The sequence below is a fragment of the Podarcis melisellensis genome (assembly GCF_964234715.1).
Source record: "Podarcis melisellensis genome assembly, chromosome: 14".
Taxonomy (NCBI): Eukaryota; Metazoa; Chordata; class Lepidosauria; order Squamata; family Lacertidae; genus Podarcis; species Podarcis melisellensis.
The window spans coordinates 5,296,812-5,315,577 of NC_138546.1; the positions used below are offsets into that span (position 1 = coordinate 5,296,812).

At 43.3% G+C, this 18,766-nt stretch overlaps 3 protein-coding genes across 10 annotated transcripts in view; 1 reads left to right on the plus strand and 2 right to left on the minus strand.

Moving 5' to 3' along the window:
- The window catches only part of MPRIP (myosin phosphatase Rho interacting protein), a 153,998-nt gene extending 145,351 nt beyond the window's left edge, over positions 1–8,647 (plus strand). For 4 of the 8 annotated variants that reach the window (XM_081889032.1, XM_081889036.1, XM_081889030.1 and 1 more), the window contains 2 exons: positions 865–930; positions 3,740–8,647. In XM_081889032.1, coding sequence (XP_081745158.1) covers positions 865–897 — 33 coding nt within the window. In that variant the 3' untranslated portion in view covers positions 898–930; positions 3,740–8,647. The remainder of the gene's footprint in view (positions 1–864; positions 931–3,739) is intronic. The other 4 variants (XM_081889031.1, XM_081889035.1, XM_081889029.1 and 1 more) reach the window with 1 other exon arrangement.
- A 2,883-nt stretch (positions 8,648–11,530) lies between these two features.
- PLD6 (phospholipase D family member 6) lies at positions 11,531–13,879 on the minus strand. Its single transcript, XM_081887851.1, is given in 3 exon segments — positions 11,531–12,044; positions 13,172–13,670; positions 13,672–13,879. Coding segments are annotated over 3 exon segments (807 nt in total). The 5' UTR covers positions 13,687–13,879; the 3' UTR covers positions 11,531–11,751.
- Positions 13,880–16,464: 2,585 nt separating this feature from the next.
- Positions 16,465–18,766, minus strand: part of LOC309357167 (folliculin) — a 30,481-nt gene continuing 28,179 nt past the window's right edge. The window contains exon 12 of the mRNA XM_081889204.1: positions 16,465–18,371. Within this exon, the coding sequence (XP_081745330.1) occupies positions 18,170–18,371 (202 nt within the window). The 3' untranslated portion in view covers positions 16,465–18,169. The remainder of the gene's footprint in view (positions 18,372–18,766) is intronic.

An 18,766-nucleotide genomic window follows, 5' to 3' on the forward strand; every position in this document is an offset into this window, starting at 1 on the left:
TTGAACTTTCCCAACCGTAGGAAGAGGAGGAAGGGCTCTAGGACCCTGCCAGAGCCTTTTGCCTCCTTCCCAAAGCCAGGCACTTTGCTTAGCCAGCTCTGGGAAGGCAGTGCAAATGTGAGTGGTGATGGTGGTGAAATTTCCCCTCAACTCCACCCCCCCACACACATACAAAGCAGTGTGTGACCCACAGGTTCCATGTTGGAAGTACTGTTGCAGCCCCCTTGGTCTGAGAGGTTGGACCACCCTGGCTCAGCTAGGCCACAAGGGCAGTACTGTTGGGTGTTTAACAGGCTTGGTCTGTGTCAATGAACCACCCTCCTGCTCCATGTTTGAGCACCTGTGCTGGTGTGCAATTCCAGGATCAGTAGCCTGGTAGAACTGGAAGGAGGGAAAGTTACACACAACTCTCCTCACCCTGAGAGCAGGTTTCCCCGAGCTGATATGGTAGGATACCTGCCCCAGCAAAAGACACATACACACACACAGTTACACAAATGTGATAATCGTGCAGTTCAGTCCTGGGTGTCATTTGTGATTTGCCAGTTTTGTGTTTACGTGTGCACTTTGTTTCGAAGCACCCCAATTTTTCACTGTGGCGTAGTTCCTCTTTATTACAAAGTGTTTTGCTTTTTATTTATAGTTTCCCTTCTGTGGCTGATTTTATGTACTGAGTTTTAAAAGCAAACTTCTGACCTTGCAGGCCATGAAGGCCCCCAAGCTGCAGTTTGCCTTTCCCCCCCTCCTTGCTAGGGTGGGAGGGAGTATGTTGGCACTTGGGAATTTCCGGAGCAATCAGGATTCATGTATTTCTCCTATTTCTGTTTTCTGTGTTGTTGTTTTTGTCTTTGCTTCCAACAACAGTCCGTTATTGAGCAGGTCTCATGGGATAACTGAAATGCACCAGATTCCAGGTTCCCTGTCACATAGGTAATCCAAACAGCACCTTCCAAAGAACACTGCACCTCTTGAGGGGCAGCCCACTTATTGCATGCCCGGCTCACATCTCCATGGCTAATGAGAATCTATCTCCCCTTGCCTTTGAATTACATAGAGGTTAAGTGGGAGGAGCAAGAGGCAGAATTTCAAAACTTAAGATCATGCCAGATTGAATGGCTGTTTCTGTGCCTCTTCCATCCTTTTGCTTCTCCCTGCCCTCACTGACATCCATCACTGGAAGGATTTCTGCACCTCCTAAGACAAACAACGGGGTGCTGCGTTGAAGGCATGGGACAAAAGAGTGTGCATGCTGGATGAAAATGCATGCTTTGGACTTAACTCTCCCAAATGGCAGTGTGTACAGTCAGAAGGGTACTTTTTGATTCACTAATTATGTCCTCTGGAATGGATGAATTTTTTCCAACCTGCTCCTAACGAAGGGCAGACAGATGTTATGTGAAAAGCCAGTTGCGCTGTCCACAGATCAGGTTTCTGGTCTCTACCTTTCCCCCTTTTAAAATCCTTTTTACCCATTTCTTAAATATTCTGGTACTAAATCAGCTGATCTACCCAACCCATACTGGTTTATTTTCCCAACCGTCTTAGTTGTTAGGTTAGTTGTCCCCCACAAGAAAAGATGACCCAATGAGAGAAAGCGGTTGATTTTCTGCAGATTGTCAGCAACAACTGAAAAAATTAGGTCACTACTGTATAAAAGGAGTAGTGACCTTCTCAAAACATGGTTTCATTCCTGAATGAGGTTTAATTTTCAGAAATTAAGTGTATTGCCCATCAAGATAAGTACCGCACCTGACCAAGAGGATATCTACATGTTGACACAGAAAAAAGCAATGTTCTATATCATAGGCAGCTTGGTTTGGATGTATTGTAAGCATTTTCCTCTATACCATCTGATTTGGAATATAGGGAGGCAAATCCAAAGAACAAACAACTGTGGATTTTTTACCAGCATTAAGAGCAGTTTAAATGTCTGATACTAGACTAACTGCATTTAGCTTTAATCTACAGTGTCCCTAGAGCTCTCTTACAAATACCACAGAATTGCATGGTGCTGCTTTTGTTGGGACTCTTTGTCACTTGAGTTATTGTATTGGGGAAATGGTTCGCATGTTTCAACACACACACACAGTAAGAAACCCTTTCACACAGAGCAAAGCACCAGTTACAGATAGGTAGCCGTGTTGGTCTGCCATAGTCAAAACAAAAAAAATTCCTTCCAGTAGCACCTTAGTTGGTCTTTAAGGTGCTACTGGAAGGAATTTTTTTTGTTTAGAGCAAAGCACGTTAGAGCAAAGGGTTCTAGGCTAGCCTTCTCCCTGCCATCCTTGAGTACAGGGAATTTTTGTCATGGATAAAGTATAAAAACAGATTCAATCCTGAAGATATACAGTCCAACTGCATCCATTGATTCGGTTGCCTGTAAATCAGCTGATGCTGCCATTCCTCTCCATCAACTTCTCCCAGTTTGTAAGGTTTTGTAATTAGATTTGATGGGTGGAGAGAAAGGCTTCTTTCAAATGGCAGGAAATGGACATTGGCACAAGATGATCAGAAACTGTGCATCTCCTTGACTCATTGATTTGTGGTTGGATCTCATTGTAAGAAATGTATGTTCCAGTGAAAAACAGCCAGTGTCTTATTTCAAAATAACTGCTAAAGAAGCAGAAGAGTGACTTCATAAGGTCCGGACAGAGATCTCCGGACTTTATCAACAATCTCCCCTCTGGAATCCTGGGTTTAGATAAGGGGTGGTGAACCGGCTGCCTTCCAGATGTTTTAGACTCCCAGTTCCCATCATCCCTGTCTGTTGGCCATTCTGCTAGGCTGGTGGGAGTTGAGAGTCCAAGCATACCTGGAGGCCACCTGGTTCCCCATTCTTGATGTAAACCCTTAGATCATATCACAAGTAGCTCCAGAGAACGTGATGTGAGATTACCAAAACACTGCAAATGTTATTTTGGCAGCTAGAAGCTTTCAGGCTGTGCTTGGCTTTGCCCTCATGAAATAAAATGGGCCCAAAATGGACCCTTAACTTGGGGGGAAGTTTTAACTTAGAAATTAACATATTTCTCTGATTAGCAAAAAGCAGACAGAAAAGTATGGCACCCTGGTCTATCAAGACCGGCTGCTTTATATCAGGATTAAGATAGGACTTTGAATCATAGAATTGTACAGTTGGAAGGGACCCTGAGGATCATCTAGTCAACTCTCTGCAATGCAAGAAGATGCAGCTGTCCCATACAGGGACCGGACCTGCAACCTTGACATATCAGCACCATGCTGCAACCAACTGAGCTATCCTTTCTTTCCAGAATCATTTAGCTTTCACCAGGATTAACCATTCTAGGGGCATAACTGCTTGTTAAATGAATCACTCAGGGCAGCTGTGCTGATGAACTGTTGATGTACAGCCCTGGACTTGAGTGCTCAAACAAAATGGTTATGGGAAAAGTGCAGTTTTGAGGCGCTGATGAGCTAGCAGAGGCTTTTGCAGTTGCCTCAAACATCCAAGCAATTACTCTCCCAACTAAGTTAGCTGTGCCTGCAGTCATCCAGTTCCTTTGCCGTCTTTCTTCACCGCGGATCGATTCACCAATAACACCACTCCATAATGGTGCATTTTCTTTGAAGCATGTCTTTCTAATCTTCCCATTGAGGGTGCCATCTTTTGCCTTTTCTTTGCCTGAGCATTTGTGTCATCTCTCTCTATTGGACTTTTGCTTTCCCCACCAGAACGGCATTTAACGGTTTGCTCTTCCTTCTCTCCTCCCATGTACAGAGTCTGAAGGAAGGCCTGACCGTGCAGGAGCGCCTCAAGCTCTTTGAATCCAAGGACTTGAAGAAAGACTAGTTCTCTCCTTCCTATTTGGCTTGACCACGCACACCTCCCTGCTTGCGGCATCACAGCACAAGCACCCTTCTGTTTTTTGTTCTCTAGGATCCTCACTGCTGTTGCTTGTGTGTGGGGTTTTTTTCTGTTGTTGTATGGATGCTCCAGAAGACTGGAAAATGCTGGGAGTTCTTCTGCCCACCATCAAATGAACTTCCCAACTTCTTAGTCCTAACTTACAAAGCTTTTAACCTTGGCAAGAGGGCTGGGAGAAATTGGGGATATGCTCCCCACCCCCCTTGGCTCTCTACAAAAACATCCTTCCTACTGTATATCCATTACACTAAGTGTCAGTATTAAGGCTCAACAGCCTGTTGATAAGCTAGCTCTGTTTTACCAAATTCTTTGGTGTAGTGACAGGGCCCTGGGATGGGGGGAGGGAGGCAACACACTGTGCTTAGCTCTGCCACTGTTGAGAGGAATCCAGCACTTAAGTGCATGCTTTGGATAAAATTTTGAACCACTGAAACAAGACATGCAGATCTGTTTTTGGCATAATCAGTGCCCTTAGTGAAAGTTTGTTTGTTGCAACAAGATAATTGGCTTAGAAAAATACATTTGTGGCAGTCCTGATTTGTAGCTTGGTGTTTAACTATGTGGTCAGTTTGGAATTTATTCCCTTAATGCCACTTAGATCTTCTTGAAAAGCTTTTAAGTTGCTTTGCATACAAACAGTTGCAGGCATTGATGTGCAATCAGCTTGTGATGAAATTAATCAGTGCAACTTAACTATTTCTCTTGGGGAAATAGGGTGGTCTCCTTCCACACACTCCTTCTGGCAAGGCCATGCTAGAATCTGCACCGTTTCTTAGACTTTCAGTGGGATGTATCTGCCTCTATGTCTGTCATACAATGTGACCCAGACTTTTATCCCACCTAATTTGCTGCAAAACAAACAAAATTCTTCTGCCCAGAAGCTCAGAGGTGTTTTCTTCAAGATGCCTTTTAAAGAACAAATCTTTTGCAATCCTTGCTCTGGTCCTCTGGAGGCAGTAAGAGCGCTTCTGCCAGTTAATCGGTAGGAATGGTTCAGAATTCTAAGTAGGCAGGGCTCTTTTACAAAGCAAGAAGGGAGTGGCTTGCTGATAAGCAAGAGGTATTTGGAACAGTACAGCTGAAGTCAGACCAGTCCTCCAAGCAGGTCAAGGCAGAAATTGGGGCTGGCTTGCCTTTGGATTGACTTAATGGGTCTCAAAACAGTTGAAGAGAGTCTTCTGTATGTTCATGTAAGCTGGTAGCATCTGCATGTGGAAATACAGTTGCAAGATGTCAATGGAGAGAGAAGTCTAAACAGGGGAATGGCAAGTCACAAGTAACCTTGTTAAAAGGGGGCATTTGAAAAGTGGCAGTCCAAATTTTTGAAAACATCTTAGTGCCATTGTTTATCTGAAACAAAGCAGTTGTCTCGGCCCATTTGTCCTCCTTACCTATGAGGCCCAATAACAGAGGCATTGAATATTTGATCTGTTGGGTTCCAGGGCCAAAAGGCCTTTCCCAAGCGGAATAACGTATATAGAGAAGCTTTGAACAATGCATGCAATTTTTTATTCCAAAAGCAGGTGAACATTGCTGTTTTGAAATACGTATAGGAAGTGTTGGGAAGTTAATTCTACAAGGTTTGTGGGCAAGGTGGCTTTTGGTATTTTAAAAGTCTTTTTATCTGCCTTGCTCAGGTGGGGTGAATTTGAGGTGGCGTTTTGCTTTTCAGTCTATTCAGACTAAAATTGTTGATCTTTTGAGCAGACAAATCTGTAAAGCAAAGTTTTGCTGTTAGAGGCTAGGGAGAGCACCCTGTCCCTTTTAGTTTCATCCTGTTCTTAATTGGACACACATTGATTCTATTCTGTGGGCCCTTGCTGCTGATCCATGCTGAAGCAAAACAGCTCTTAGCATCTTTGTTTGTGTTATATGCAAAGCAATGTTCCTTCAAAAGCTGTTGCTATTTTGGAGCAGGGGGGTCTTCACAGCAGAACATTTGCTGTCTTCTTGCTGTGTGTCTGGCAGTTTCTTTTTAAATCAGGTATGAAAGGGATAGGGTTTGGCTGTCTTGCATTGGTGCCTCTAGCAGTCTGTCCACACCGTCTGACTGCAGAGAGTGGTTAGCACATAATGGAAAAGCCAGCATATTTTATCCCCTAGGGTGGCTAAGGAAAGATGGTTGTGCTTCAGGCCTAGATTATTTTCTTTCTCCTCTAAAATCATTAACTAGGCTCGTAGCTTGGCAGAAGAATCTTATTTTTCCTTAAGTACCTACAACTTGAGAGAAACCTTGCCACTGGAATGAATTATCTTTGGATTATGTTTATGTTTAATCCATACACTTCTTTAATAAAACAAACAAATGTCCTATGTCCTCTAAGATTAGAATAGCCAGTATTTCACAAACATTAAAATTGGTGTAAAATAAAATAAAAAAGCAACCAAGCATCTTTTTGCTCAAGAAAGTCTGTACTGCTGTGACCAAGTTGCTCTTCATACACAGCAAAGCAAGTTGGCATTCTAGTTGTATTTCTTGAATGGCTTTTAAAAGGCACAGTATAAACATTATGTGAATAAATAGGTATGTTCTATTGCAAGCTGCTGCATTTTACACAAACCTACACTACAAAATAACTGTGGTCTCAGTGAAGTTCAACACTAATGGATGTACAGTATAAATATACTTGCATAACAGCTTCTTTAATCTTGCCTATTGCAGATTTCTTTATTCGTCTCTCCTTTTGAAACAGAATTGAGTGTTCTGTTAATGAAACTCATTTTCCTTTATCCCATTAAAATATGGAAAAGGGGGATTGCCGATGTGCAGATCCCAAGCAGGCTGTTTTTCCTGTGGCAGAGGCTGCCTGCAAGCAGCCCTACGCGCTGTTTCTTAATAAGTGTCACTTTTTGTAATGACAACATACTTGATTAGAATCCCACTGGATTTTTTGCTTTTTGGTGGCTCATATGCAGTACTTAGTTTGTTGTGAACACTTTTAAGCACATGCACGCTCAGTGTAGCTTATACTTCCTTTGTAATTTCTTTCTTTTTTAAAAAAGCTTTGTTATTCTCTTTAAAAAATAATTTAAAACCTGTATAGTATTCAAAGCACGCAATGTAAATATTTATTACTCAAAAAAAATAGTGGAGGGGTTTTGGGGGTGAATTTTTTAAAAATCTTGTTCTAATACAGTGTCTTTTTGACTTGGAAAAGGAAATTAGTGTAACCCGATAAACCCACTCTATGTTCCCTTAAAGAATGTCTGTTGGTTTGTTTGAACATTATAATTTTTAAATTTCTCTGATACCTTTTTAGTTTTGGAAATGCCTGTCCAAAGAAGATGTACAGTGTTTCAAAACTTCAAGCCTACTATACATTAATTTTCTTACCCTTTTCAGTTCAATAATCTTAGAGCTGACAGTGGCATAAACAACTTTTGGGTGTGCATATATATATGATTGCAGAGAGTAGTATTTCTGTATATTAATGGTGGTAGTTATTCTGTCACTAAGCGTACATCAGTATTCTTGCATGGTAACTTGGCGCTGTTGCGGAGTAAACCAAGGATTTCGATAAGGGAATGGAGTAGATTTATATTCCTGCAACCCTCCCATCATTTTCAGGTTACATGGCATGGCGGTGTAACAGCATGACAGAATACAGTTAACGTAGGATGATTATTCAATTTACTGTAACACTATATTTCATTGCGATGTAGTTTCAACAGTTACAGTGCCGGGGTCATCTATACCACTAGACTATGGAAAGTAGATGGGAGTCCATTACTGACTGCATGCCTTGGAGAACAGTTATATGGCACATTAGAAAATGTCTTGCTTTTTCGAGCAGTGCTCAGCAGCCTCACGCCATGCACTGAAGTCCACTAAGGAGTAAATGAAACTGGGAATTGTTAGCAGAACCCCTCTAGTGCCAAGTGAATTAACCCCTCTAGTCACTGAGGATTGATGTAGGGTTCTCATTTCAGTCTGCCAGTAGAAGAACACAGCTTCTAATTGTGTATTAAAACAGTCACCTCTAAGACAAATCAAAGCACTTGAGAAGCTATCTGCTAAGTGTTCTTGAGTAACAAAAGCCTGCATTAGTACACTCCTCCAATGTGGTACTTGTTTGGACAAAATGTGTATATGGCTAAGAAGGTGAGGCAAGCACTGTACACACACAGGTATCCCTATTTGAGCTCTTCCTCATGCCCACTCAACACCAGCTTCCTTTTAAAAGATACTGAAATCAGTCTGTATTATAAACCTGCTTAATCGACAAGCAAGCCTACAGAAGCCTCAACTCCTAATTGACCACGACCAAATTGAATTCTAAAGTGGTCATCCAAGCATCAAGCATGAGGAGAATGATCAATTACTCCAGCCCTGCAAGATTCGGAGCCAGAGCAGCCGTGGGATTCGGCAGGAAAGCTGCTAACCCCAAAAACTGGAACTCACATGCAAGAAAAGCAGAATCAAATAAAACCAATTCACTGGGGGAACATAATCTCTAATTTGCCTGGTGAACAAACATGTCCAACCTGACTTTCGTTTTGCAAAGATGAATGGTTTGAGCCGCCTCCTAGGAGTCTGAAAGGTATCTTTCTCCTCTTGTTTTGTTTTCATGCTTTTAAGAGCTATCTCCTCCTTCAGCTGTTCACTGTAATAGAAGTATCATTTATGTCACAGTATTTATTCCTTACAAACCTTGTGTGACATGCTAGGGTTCCCATGGATGTAGCTGATGATTATTTTGTAAATATTAATTACTTAACTATACATAAAACTGTATCGTAATAAACTATTTTTGCACCACCCTTGGCATGCTGTGGAGAAGATTTTTGTTAACACTAGAGACAGAGAAGTTTTTGAAATAGCATTCCAATGTTTTTGCATCCTTCAATTAGGAATAGAAGACAACAGTCAAGGATGCTATGCTTACTAATAAAAGGATCTATGCAATACAATTGTGGAAAGCCTCCAAGTACTTCCGTCTGCTCTGGAGAGGCATTTCAGGGCAGATACACAGCAAAAATAGCACACATGAAATTATTAAATGTCCATAGAATTTAATAGTACACAAGGATGATTGTAGCAGCTATGCCACCTGCAGTTACCCTTCAATATGAGTAAGTATTAAGAAACATTTTATGAACTATCACTGGAAGGCCACAACGATTACAGTACACCAATTACTTAACGGCTTCAAGAAAGGCTGGGCATTCTGAACTAGTGATAAAGGTAAAGGTATCCCTGCCCATACGGGCCAGTCTTGACAGACTCTAGGGTTGTGCGCTCATCTCACTCTATAGGCCGGGAGCCAGTGCCGTCCGCAGACACTTCCGGGTCACGTGGCCAGCGTGACGAAGCTGCTCTGGCGAGCCAGAGCCGCACATGGAAATGCCGTTTACCTTCCCGCTAGTAAGCGGTCCCTATTTATCTACTTGCACCCGGGGGTGCTTTCGAACTGCTAGGTTGGCAGGCGCTGGGACCGAGCAACGGGAGCGCACCCCGCCGTGGGGATTTGAACCGCCGACCATGTGATCAGCAAGTCCTCCGGCTGAGGTTTTACCCACAGTGCCACCCACGTCCCTGAACTAGTGATAAATTACTATTAATTACCACATATTGTTTCTGTATGTGTTTTGCTAACAGTTTTCAAAAACTAAAAGCTAAATGAATATAGCTGCTTTAAAACAGCATATGGCCCTGGAGAAAGTTTTATGACCGTGATCCGCTATCTTCCTCCCTCCTCCTCTTTGAGGAGCACACAACGTATTTATTTAAGTCACTACAGTGTACCCACCTCTTGGGTACAATGGAGTTTCTACTGTATCAAGAGTACTGTGATAACCACGCCTATGCTGCTCTCTTTGGAACAGCTTCAATACTTTGGGAAACTCAACCACTGACAGACTGATTCAAAGCCCTTTAAAACACTGGTGTCCACAGAATCATAGAGTTCTAAGTCCAACCCTGAGCAATGCAGGAATCTCGATTAAAGTATCTATTGACAGATCACCATCCAACCTCTGCTTTAAAACCTACAATGAAGGAGAGTCCACATCTTCTAAAGAGAGTCTGTTCCACTGTATTAACAGCTCTTACTTTCAGAAAGTTCTTCTAGATGTTGAATATTCATTCCTACCTCAACAGTTCCTTCCCCAAACTGGCACCAAAAAATATGCTTACACCAGAGCTGCATTTCTACACTTGGGATATTGGTTATGACTACAACTTACATGCCAACATAAGGTACCTCTCAGCCTTATTCTGCACCCACCCATTTATTAGGACAGACAGGTGTTAGTATACCCTCTTCAAATGTGATATTCCAGCTGATGTTGGCTGCCCAATAGCCATCAGTCCCACCCAGGATGGCCAATGGTCAGGAATGACAGTGGATAAAGTCTTAACACCTGTAGAGTCGCAGCTTCTCCACCCACTGCCATACCAAGTTACAGTTCTGTTTGAGATTCCTCCATTACAGGGAGTTGACCCTTAAGGTCCCTTCCAACTCTACAATTCTGTGATTCTAGGGCTGAATTCTACACATGTACAGTCATTGAATCACAGAGCTGTAGAGTTGGAAGGGACCTCCAGGGTCATCTAGCCCAATCCCCTGTAATGCAGAAATCTCAACTAAAGCATCCATGTCTGGTGGCCTAAAAAACCCCAAGGAAGGAGAGAGCACACAACCTTCCAAGGGAGTCCAGTCCACTGTCTAACATCTCTTACTGTCAGAAAGTTATTCCTGATGTTTAGTTGGAATCTCCTTTCTTGTAACTTGAATCTATTGGTTCAGGTCCTACCTTCTGGAGCAGGAGAAAACAAGGTTGCTCCATCTTTCATGTGACAGCCCTTTAGATTTTTAAGATGGCCAACCTATCTCCTCAGTCTCCCCAATTCCATGCTAAACATACCCAACTCCCTCAAACCGTAAGGCTTGATTTCCAGACCTTTGATCATCTTGGTTGCCCTCCTCTGCACATGTTCCAGCTTGTCAATATCCTCCTTAAACTGTGGTGCCCAGAACTGGAAACTATTCCAGGTGTGGTAAGACCAAGGCAGAATAAAACAGCAATACTACTTCCCCTTCCACACATGAAAGAGCAGCATATGAATTATCTGTGAGTTAAGCACACACATTCATTCCCATTCACACACTGGGCATTTATTTTCAAGTAGGTCTCCTGCTTTATGCTGCTCACCTACAAAGGCAAATTGTTCTATTCTAATTATTTTTATTTTATTTATACCCCACCCATATGGCTGAGCTTCTGGATGGCTTACAGCATATCTAAAAACGTAATAAAAACATCAAACCTTAAAAACCAAAGAGGACAAAGCTGTTCAGGCAGCAACCATTTTAGGTGCATCTGATATGTGCACAATCACGCACACAAGCATTGCACCGAACTCGAAAGTAACCCAAAAACCTCACAAAAGGGGGCGGAACAGGGTATTTACAGGCTTTTTCAATCGTATTGCAAATATGTGTGATTTAACTTAAACATGCAGTGCCTTGGAATGTAAGCGCCACATAAATTTGGGAGTTGGCTGTATGTTAAAAAGGTCCCCACCCCCCAGTAACATCCTGCATGTGGATGCTAGGGTTGCCAAGAGAATGGCAGAATAAACACTCTGCTTGAAATGCTATCTACATATGGGGACAGTTGTTTTTATAACAGAAACGTGTATTCGAATTTTAAAAGCGTGTTTTATTGAGAACAGGTATAATAGCACATAAGTACAGGCCATCTATTTCTCAAAAAATAATTCAAACACACTATGTTGCTTGTACAATTTTTTAAAGGAGCATAAATTTGCATTTAGTTATTCCTAAAGCAATTTATGCCATTCTCAAACACCTAACTTAGGAACTAGTCTTTAGACTAAAAACTTTACTGCTTCAAAATAGTCATTTAAGCTGCAATTTTGTTTGAGGAATAGTTTTATCCTTTTTCTGTACCTGCTGTTCTTCTTTGAGGAAAAATGTGTAATGAGCCGGATTGTAGTCCTCCCAAATCCTTTCAAATTCTGCCAGGAAAAGATTCACACAGTCCCTGTCTTCAACTACCAGCAGGTTCTCTCTGTTGTTTTGAATGGCTTGAGTAGTCCAGTTCAGGGAGCCAGTGAGCAGCATTGTTTTGTCAATGATGGCAAACTTATGGTGCATGTAGCCACTATCCTGATCATGACGTACCTGAATTCCTGAAAAACCAGCATACCCTATTCAGTGCCACAAATCACTTTTCCATCTTTCCACGAAACTGACTTAGCTCCCAGCACTATACTTAGTGTACTGAGAGCTACCTACAGAAATTCAGTGGCTGAAATTTCTTAAGTGCAAAAACTTATGAGAACACAGGGCAACTTGTGGAATTATACCTTGAAATGACTTAAAAGTTAAATGGCGTTGAACAGACATGACCGCCATACACGCTGCCCAGGCTTGCACCCTGGAGAAGTAAATTCAGTGCTACTAATGCAACAAAAACAACACAGGAGGCAGCAGTTAATGAGTTACCAATCTCTGCAGTCACAGTTTGACTTCACCCTGGAAGTCACACTCCATTTCTCTAAGACAGAGGGAGGCCAACAACCAAGTGGTTCTGCTAGGGTTGGGTGGGACTGCTGAACGTTGACTGTTGTATAAATAAGTGAAAACAACAAAATACTTGCAGGGTGGGGTATGTAAATGACAACTCTGCTAACAAATTCAGCATAATTATTATTAAATGTATTTTATACCCCGCTTTTCTCCCAAGCTGGGACCTCTTTACAAATTATGAAACACATTCATACAAGAACTTTAGGAGAGTTCCACAGTGGAACCAAAGGTGGCAGACTCTCTTTCATTTGAGGATTTTAATCAGAGTGGTGGGGTTTGTTTGTTTCTAAAAAGAAAATGCATCACAGAGATTTGCAACGATATAAAACCAGACAATAAAACATAAAACCAGTCAGTGGCTCCCCTTCTTGTGGAATGCTCTCCCCTTTACCGGCCTTTTAAATGTGTTTGTGGGAGGGGGTGAGGAGGGGTCATTGTCTTGCTCTTGTTCTTCTTTTTACATTTCTTGACTTTATTATGTCGTTTCTGGGGTTGTTGTTTTTTTATAAAAAAAACCCACAATATTATATTTTTATGCTGTGAACAGCCCTCAGATCTGCGGATGAAGGACGGTGTGCAAATTTAACAAGTAAACAACGGGTTAAAACCCGCCCGTCGGGTGTTTTCAGGTTTGTGGCGCCCGCCTCGCCGGGGGTTGGGCTAGACGACCCTTGGGGTTCCCCTTCCGCCTCACACCTCCCTCCCTCCTCCCTCCCGGGCGACTCACCGGCTCTCCGGAGTTCGCCGATTCGCGACCCCTTGAGGGCCATGTAGTCGGTGTCGGTGACGACGCGCACGTGGACGCCCCTCTGGTGCAGGAGGCAGACGGCGCGGCCCAGCTGCGGGTTGGAGAAGGCGAAGACGCACAGGTCCAGCGAGCGCCGCGCCGACAGCACGCGCGCCAGGAGCCGCCCGAGCGCGCTCTCGCCGTGGGGCAGCAGGCACGCGCACGGGGTCGCCGCCTCCGCCTCCGCCAGCAGCGACTCCACGCACGTCACGCGCGACGGGAAGAAAAGCACCTCGCGTACCGGGGAAGGCGGCCGCTGCCACCACCGCCACCACGACGACGACCGACCCAGTCGCCCTATTAGCCAGCAGGCCAGCGCCTCGAGAGCCATGCCGAGCCCCACCGCTAGCAGGGCCTGCGCCTTCCCGCGCCACATCGTCGCCTCAGGGCGCCACGACGGCCAGCGTCCCCGCGCGCTCCTCCAACCGCCTTTTTTCCCCTCCCCCACCGCGCATGCGCCCCTCCGCGCGCGCTATCCTCTCAGCTGCCTTGTCTGTTAAATTGCCACAAGCGCGTGCGCTCCGTCCCGCTCAAACGTGCCTTCCCACGCCACGGCGCATGCGTCCGTCAGCGCGCGCTCTTTTCCTCTCAGCCGCTTTTTCTTTTAAACTACCGTAGCGCATGCGCATCCTTCACCTCGGCCACCTTTTTTTTAACTTCAGCTCAAGTGCTTTGGGGTTTTTTGACCCCTCAGAGCACAGCGTCCACTACAGCGCATGCGCTGTTATTAAGGCTGTAGAGAACATAAAACGGCAGGCGCGGACAGGTAGCGCATGCGCACACGCCATCGCTTCCAAGCGTCTCGCTATGTCGCGTCCAGCTGCGCTTCGTGTTTCGTTTAAAAGAAATAAAGTTAATTTTATCCATTTACAGTATAATCCTCGGCTTCCAAAACAGCATCACTCCAAGGCAGTTTAGGATACAGTCATTGCAACCGCTAACAACAAGTGAGAAAGAAAGTTAACCATAAAGTTTTTTAAAAAATTATATAGTGTTTAATTCTATCAATATACTTTTATAATTGTTTTTTTCCATGTTGTAAGTGGTTCTTATTTCTTTATCCATAAGCCACCTTGAGTCCCTGCCAGGGAAAAAGGTGTATAAGTAAATATAATAAATTTCACTTGTGCTATATATGGAATAAAACAGGCTCTGATATTATTATTATTATTATTATTATTATTATTATTATTATTATTATTATTATTATTATTATTATTATTTTATTTATACCACCCATCTGGATGGGTTTTTCCAGCCACTCTGGGCGGCTTACAGCAAATTAAAAAATTGTAAAATTTTCAACCTTCAAATTTTCAGCCTTCAACCTTTTCATTCATTGAGAGACCAGTTCCTTAATTTTTTAATTTCCATATGGGCATGACTGCTGATGCAACCCTGTTTCTTCGTTCCTTGCACTTTTATGCCAAGGCAGTTTACCATTTTAAAGGACTAAAAAAAATATAACAGGTAAGGCGGGGAACAAAGGTGATACCTCCCACTGGAGCAGGCCTCGATGTTCCCTGTACCTGCCTCCCTTGTCCTCTTATTATTTTATTTCTTTAAAAAAAATATTTATATACCGCTATGCCATATATGTCACAGCCGGTTTACAACAACCTAACAACACAAAAGGAAAACTAGCATCAGAAAAAAATTAAAAGCAAAAGTAGATAAATATAAGAGATAGGCTATCCCAAAAAGCTTACTTTGGGGCTCAGGGACCTTTTAACTTTACATTTTTTATCAATGTTTCATACTTTCAAGCAAATAAGGAATTGGGAACTAAGAAACAACTTAAGCAGTGTCCCTTTATGTATGCTTAAAGCCACACCAACCTGATTTTTCAAATCAAAAGTTAGGAACTTTGCTTCAAAACTACAAGACACAGCAGATGTGTCTTGCAGAACTGAGAGGTGCTGCATGCTCTATTTAAACTCTCAAGGTCGGCTGATTCAGTGGAGTGAAAAAGGCACCTTAACCTTTTTTTGTATCCAGTCAAGATACAAAGCCGGCTTGTGCGCTGTGTGGATGCTGCAACCATCTAGGGCAGGGAGGTCCAACTGCCAACAGACTGCGATCTACTCACAGTATTAAAAACTGGCAGTGATCTACTCTTTGTCCTTGCATGGACCAACGAAATTTTTTGGGAAAGCAAAAGTTGCTGAGCCTTTGCACAACAAAAAATCCTGGCTACGCCCATGACTGAGAGCCCAGCCCCTTTCATTTTAGAGTAAGGAGGGATCAAATTCTGAACCAGCCTCCCACATATTAAGCAATTCAACAAGCAGATAGCTGATTTGAGGGTTGTTGTTGTTTAGTCGTTTAGTCGTGTCCGACTCTTCGTGCCCCCATGGACCAGAGCATGCCAGGCATTCCTGTCTTCCACTGCCTCCCGCAGTTTAGTCAGACTCATGTTTGTAGCTTCGAGAACACGGTCCAACCATCTCGTCCTCTATTGTCCCCTTCTCCTTGTGCCCTCCATCTTTCCCAGCATCAGGGTCTTTTCCAGGGAGTCTTCTCTTCTCCTGAGGTGGCTAAAGTATTGGAGCCTCAGCTTTACGATCTGTCCTTCCAGTGAGCACTCAGGGCTGATTTCCTTAAGAATGGATGCGTTTGATCTTCTTGCAGTCCATGGGACTCTCAAGATTCTCCTCCAGCACCATAATTCAAAAGCATCAATTCTTCGGCGGTCAGCCTTCTTTATGGCCCAGCTCTCACTTCCATACATCACTGCTGAGAAAACCATGGCTTTAACTATACGGACCTTTGTTTGCAAGGTGATGTCTCTGCTTTTTAAGATGCTGTCTAGGTTTGTCATTGCTTTTCTCCCAAGAAGCAGGCGTCTTTCAATTTTGTGACTGCTGTCACCATCTGCAGTGATCACGGAGCCCAAGAAAGTAAAATCTCTCACTGCCTCCATTTCTTCCCCTTCTATTTGCCAGGAGGTGATGGGACCAGTGGTCATGATGTTCGTTTTTTTTATGTTGAGCTTCAGACCATATTTTGCACTCTCCTCTTTCACCCTCATTAAAAGGTTCTTTAATTCCTCCTCACTTTCTGCCATCAAGATTGTGTCATCTGCATATCTGAGGTTGTTGATATTTGAGGGAATGTTACTTCAAATGGGCAGTGACTTGTCCATTAGGCACTGTTTTACTGGGCTGAACAGCAAAAACCACACTCTTGGAAAAGCCCTATTTCCCCAAAACATTAAATCCACATTTTCCTCATAGGGGAAAAAATACAGCATTTTTTTTTTATTGGTACGCATTTTTACACACGTTTTGAAATAATTAACAAAAAAATCAACAAGGACCTGCTAACATCTCCAAAATGGAAATAATAGCTAGTTTTGTTAGAGGAATCTTCCTGTAGAGTAGATTAGTATAAATATGTTAACCGCATACACCAAGATAAAAAATGTTAAAATCAGACACTGCAAACCTAGGCTCACCTATTATTTTTTTCACTTCTCCCCGTTTTAAAATAAAACATTAAATATTTTAAGTTTAGGTTTTCTTTCCCAGCAAAGGAGATTTGTGGAGTTTGTCCACCATCACCTTAGTTATGCAATTAGAAATAAAAACTTCATGGGGTAAGGGGGGGAACTAACTAATGTTTACGTTCTTGAACACGTTTCAAAAGAAATTATTTCTGCAAATTCCATTTCACCAGAAATAGGTTGTGCAGCAGCAAGCCCCACTGAAACCAATGGGAGAGTTTTAATGGCACCCTTGAAATATTCTCCCATTTTGCAACTGAATACATGAGCTCTTGCACATGGAAGTAGTTTAGGAAGAGGATCTGGGTATGTAACCATGCAGGATATAAGGCTGCAATGCACTTGCAAAACAATTCCTTTGCTTCCTTTCCTTTTGCTACCGGCAAATAAGTCTTAGTAAGTAGGCAAGAGTCAGATCTTGCTAAAAGTGCAAGGCAGCAACATAACTTTGGGTAACAGGGATGCAGGTTCGCGTTGCCTTCCTCCAGAATACAGTACAGGACCTTTGGATGCCAGATTTCATTTATTTTTAAGTGTAAGCTTCTGTTTTGCTGCAAGGAAGAGAGCATCCTGGAATAGGGTTGTCCCCTCCCCACTTGCTCTGCTAGGCAGGTAAATATGCAAATTGGATATCACCACCTCACTTGGGAGCCTTGGTCTTCCTTCCCAGTTCTCTCCTGCCTGGCTTCCTGTGACAGAGGTTCCTGTCCTCCTGTTGCCTGAGAAGAAGAGGTCTCCACAAATTCATTCAAATTAGAGCAGCCAAACATGTCTTTTTCAGTGTCTCAGCCTGCTGGACGGCTTTCCTCGGTGGATTTTTCAGATGGGGAGTTTGGGAAATCAAAGGTCGTTTCCCACAATACAGGCTTGCTTACTGAAGGAAGAACTACCAAACATTTGGGGGGAGGGGGAACAGGATGGTTGCAAACTGGTTCCTAAATGCAGACGTCGGGACAGGCGCCACCTCAGGAATAGTCCTGTCTGTGAGTTTGGAGGGGCATCAAATAATAGCCACTTAATTTTGCTTAGATGCTGCAGGGCATTTGAGATACCATTTCAACCCATCCCTAGACAAATTCAAATTCTCAGGCTGCCATGTGTGGTCACCAGATTACGAAAGGTGTCGATGAAGCCTCACCAGGTAATAAAACACCTCACCCCTCTAGCCTGGTGTCACAGAGGAGGAAGTCCAGAAGCCCCCTCAGTCCTCAGATTTCAAGAGGAAACAGCCTTCCGGCCAAAGAAGCTTCACTATCAGGAGGAAGGATAAGGCGCTCCAAACCTACTGCAAACCAGCACACAGAAACACGCTCTGATCTGCGGAGGATACGCCATGAGATTCTGCGTCCCCTTGCATCCTGAAACAGCCGGGCTGCTCTGCTGAAGGTTCAAGCGAGGGTTTCCTCAAGCAGAGCCGAAAGAGTTCTAGTTTCCTAGTTTCGAGACTCCGAAGAAGTCGGGCTGCGGACCGTCGACATCAGGTGAGACTTGTAGGTCTTGCTCAGGCCGGTCATCCAGAATTTCAGCAGCTTCACGTTGTCCTCTTCGGCCGCTCCCAAGATGCTCAGCAGCTTCTGGGTGTCTTCTTTCGGCCTGCTGTCCACTTTTGTGAATTTGAAGAGGACCTTCACTTTGCTGCAGAGGGAAAATGGAAAGAAAATTCATACGCAGCCAACACTTCACATAGTGGAATGCCGTATAATATTCTGTCTCTAAACATCTGAAGGCAGCTCTGTACTGGGAAGATTTTTAATGTTTAATTGTTTTTATAGAAGTTGGAAGCTGCCCAGAGTGGCTGGGAAAACCCAGCCAGATGGGCAGGGTATAAAGAATATTATTTATTCTTATTGTTATTATTATTAAGCTGAGGGTTTGATAAAGCCTCTGAACACCCAATGCCATGAATCAGAAGCAGGTGAAATTGCTGTTGCATTCAGGTCGTTGCTTGCAGGTTTCCCAAAGGCATAGATTTGAAAATAAGGGATCAGCAGCCTCGAAAATAAGGGACCATAATAAGGGGTAATAAGGGA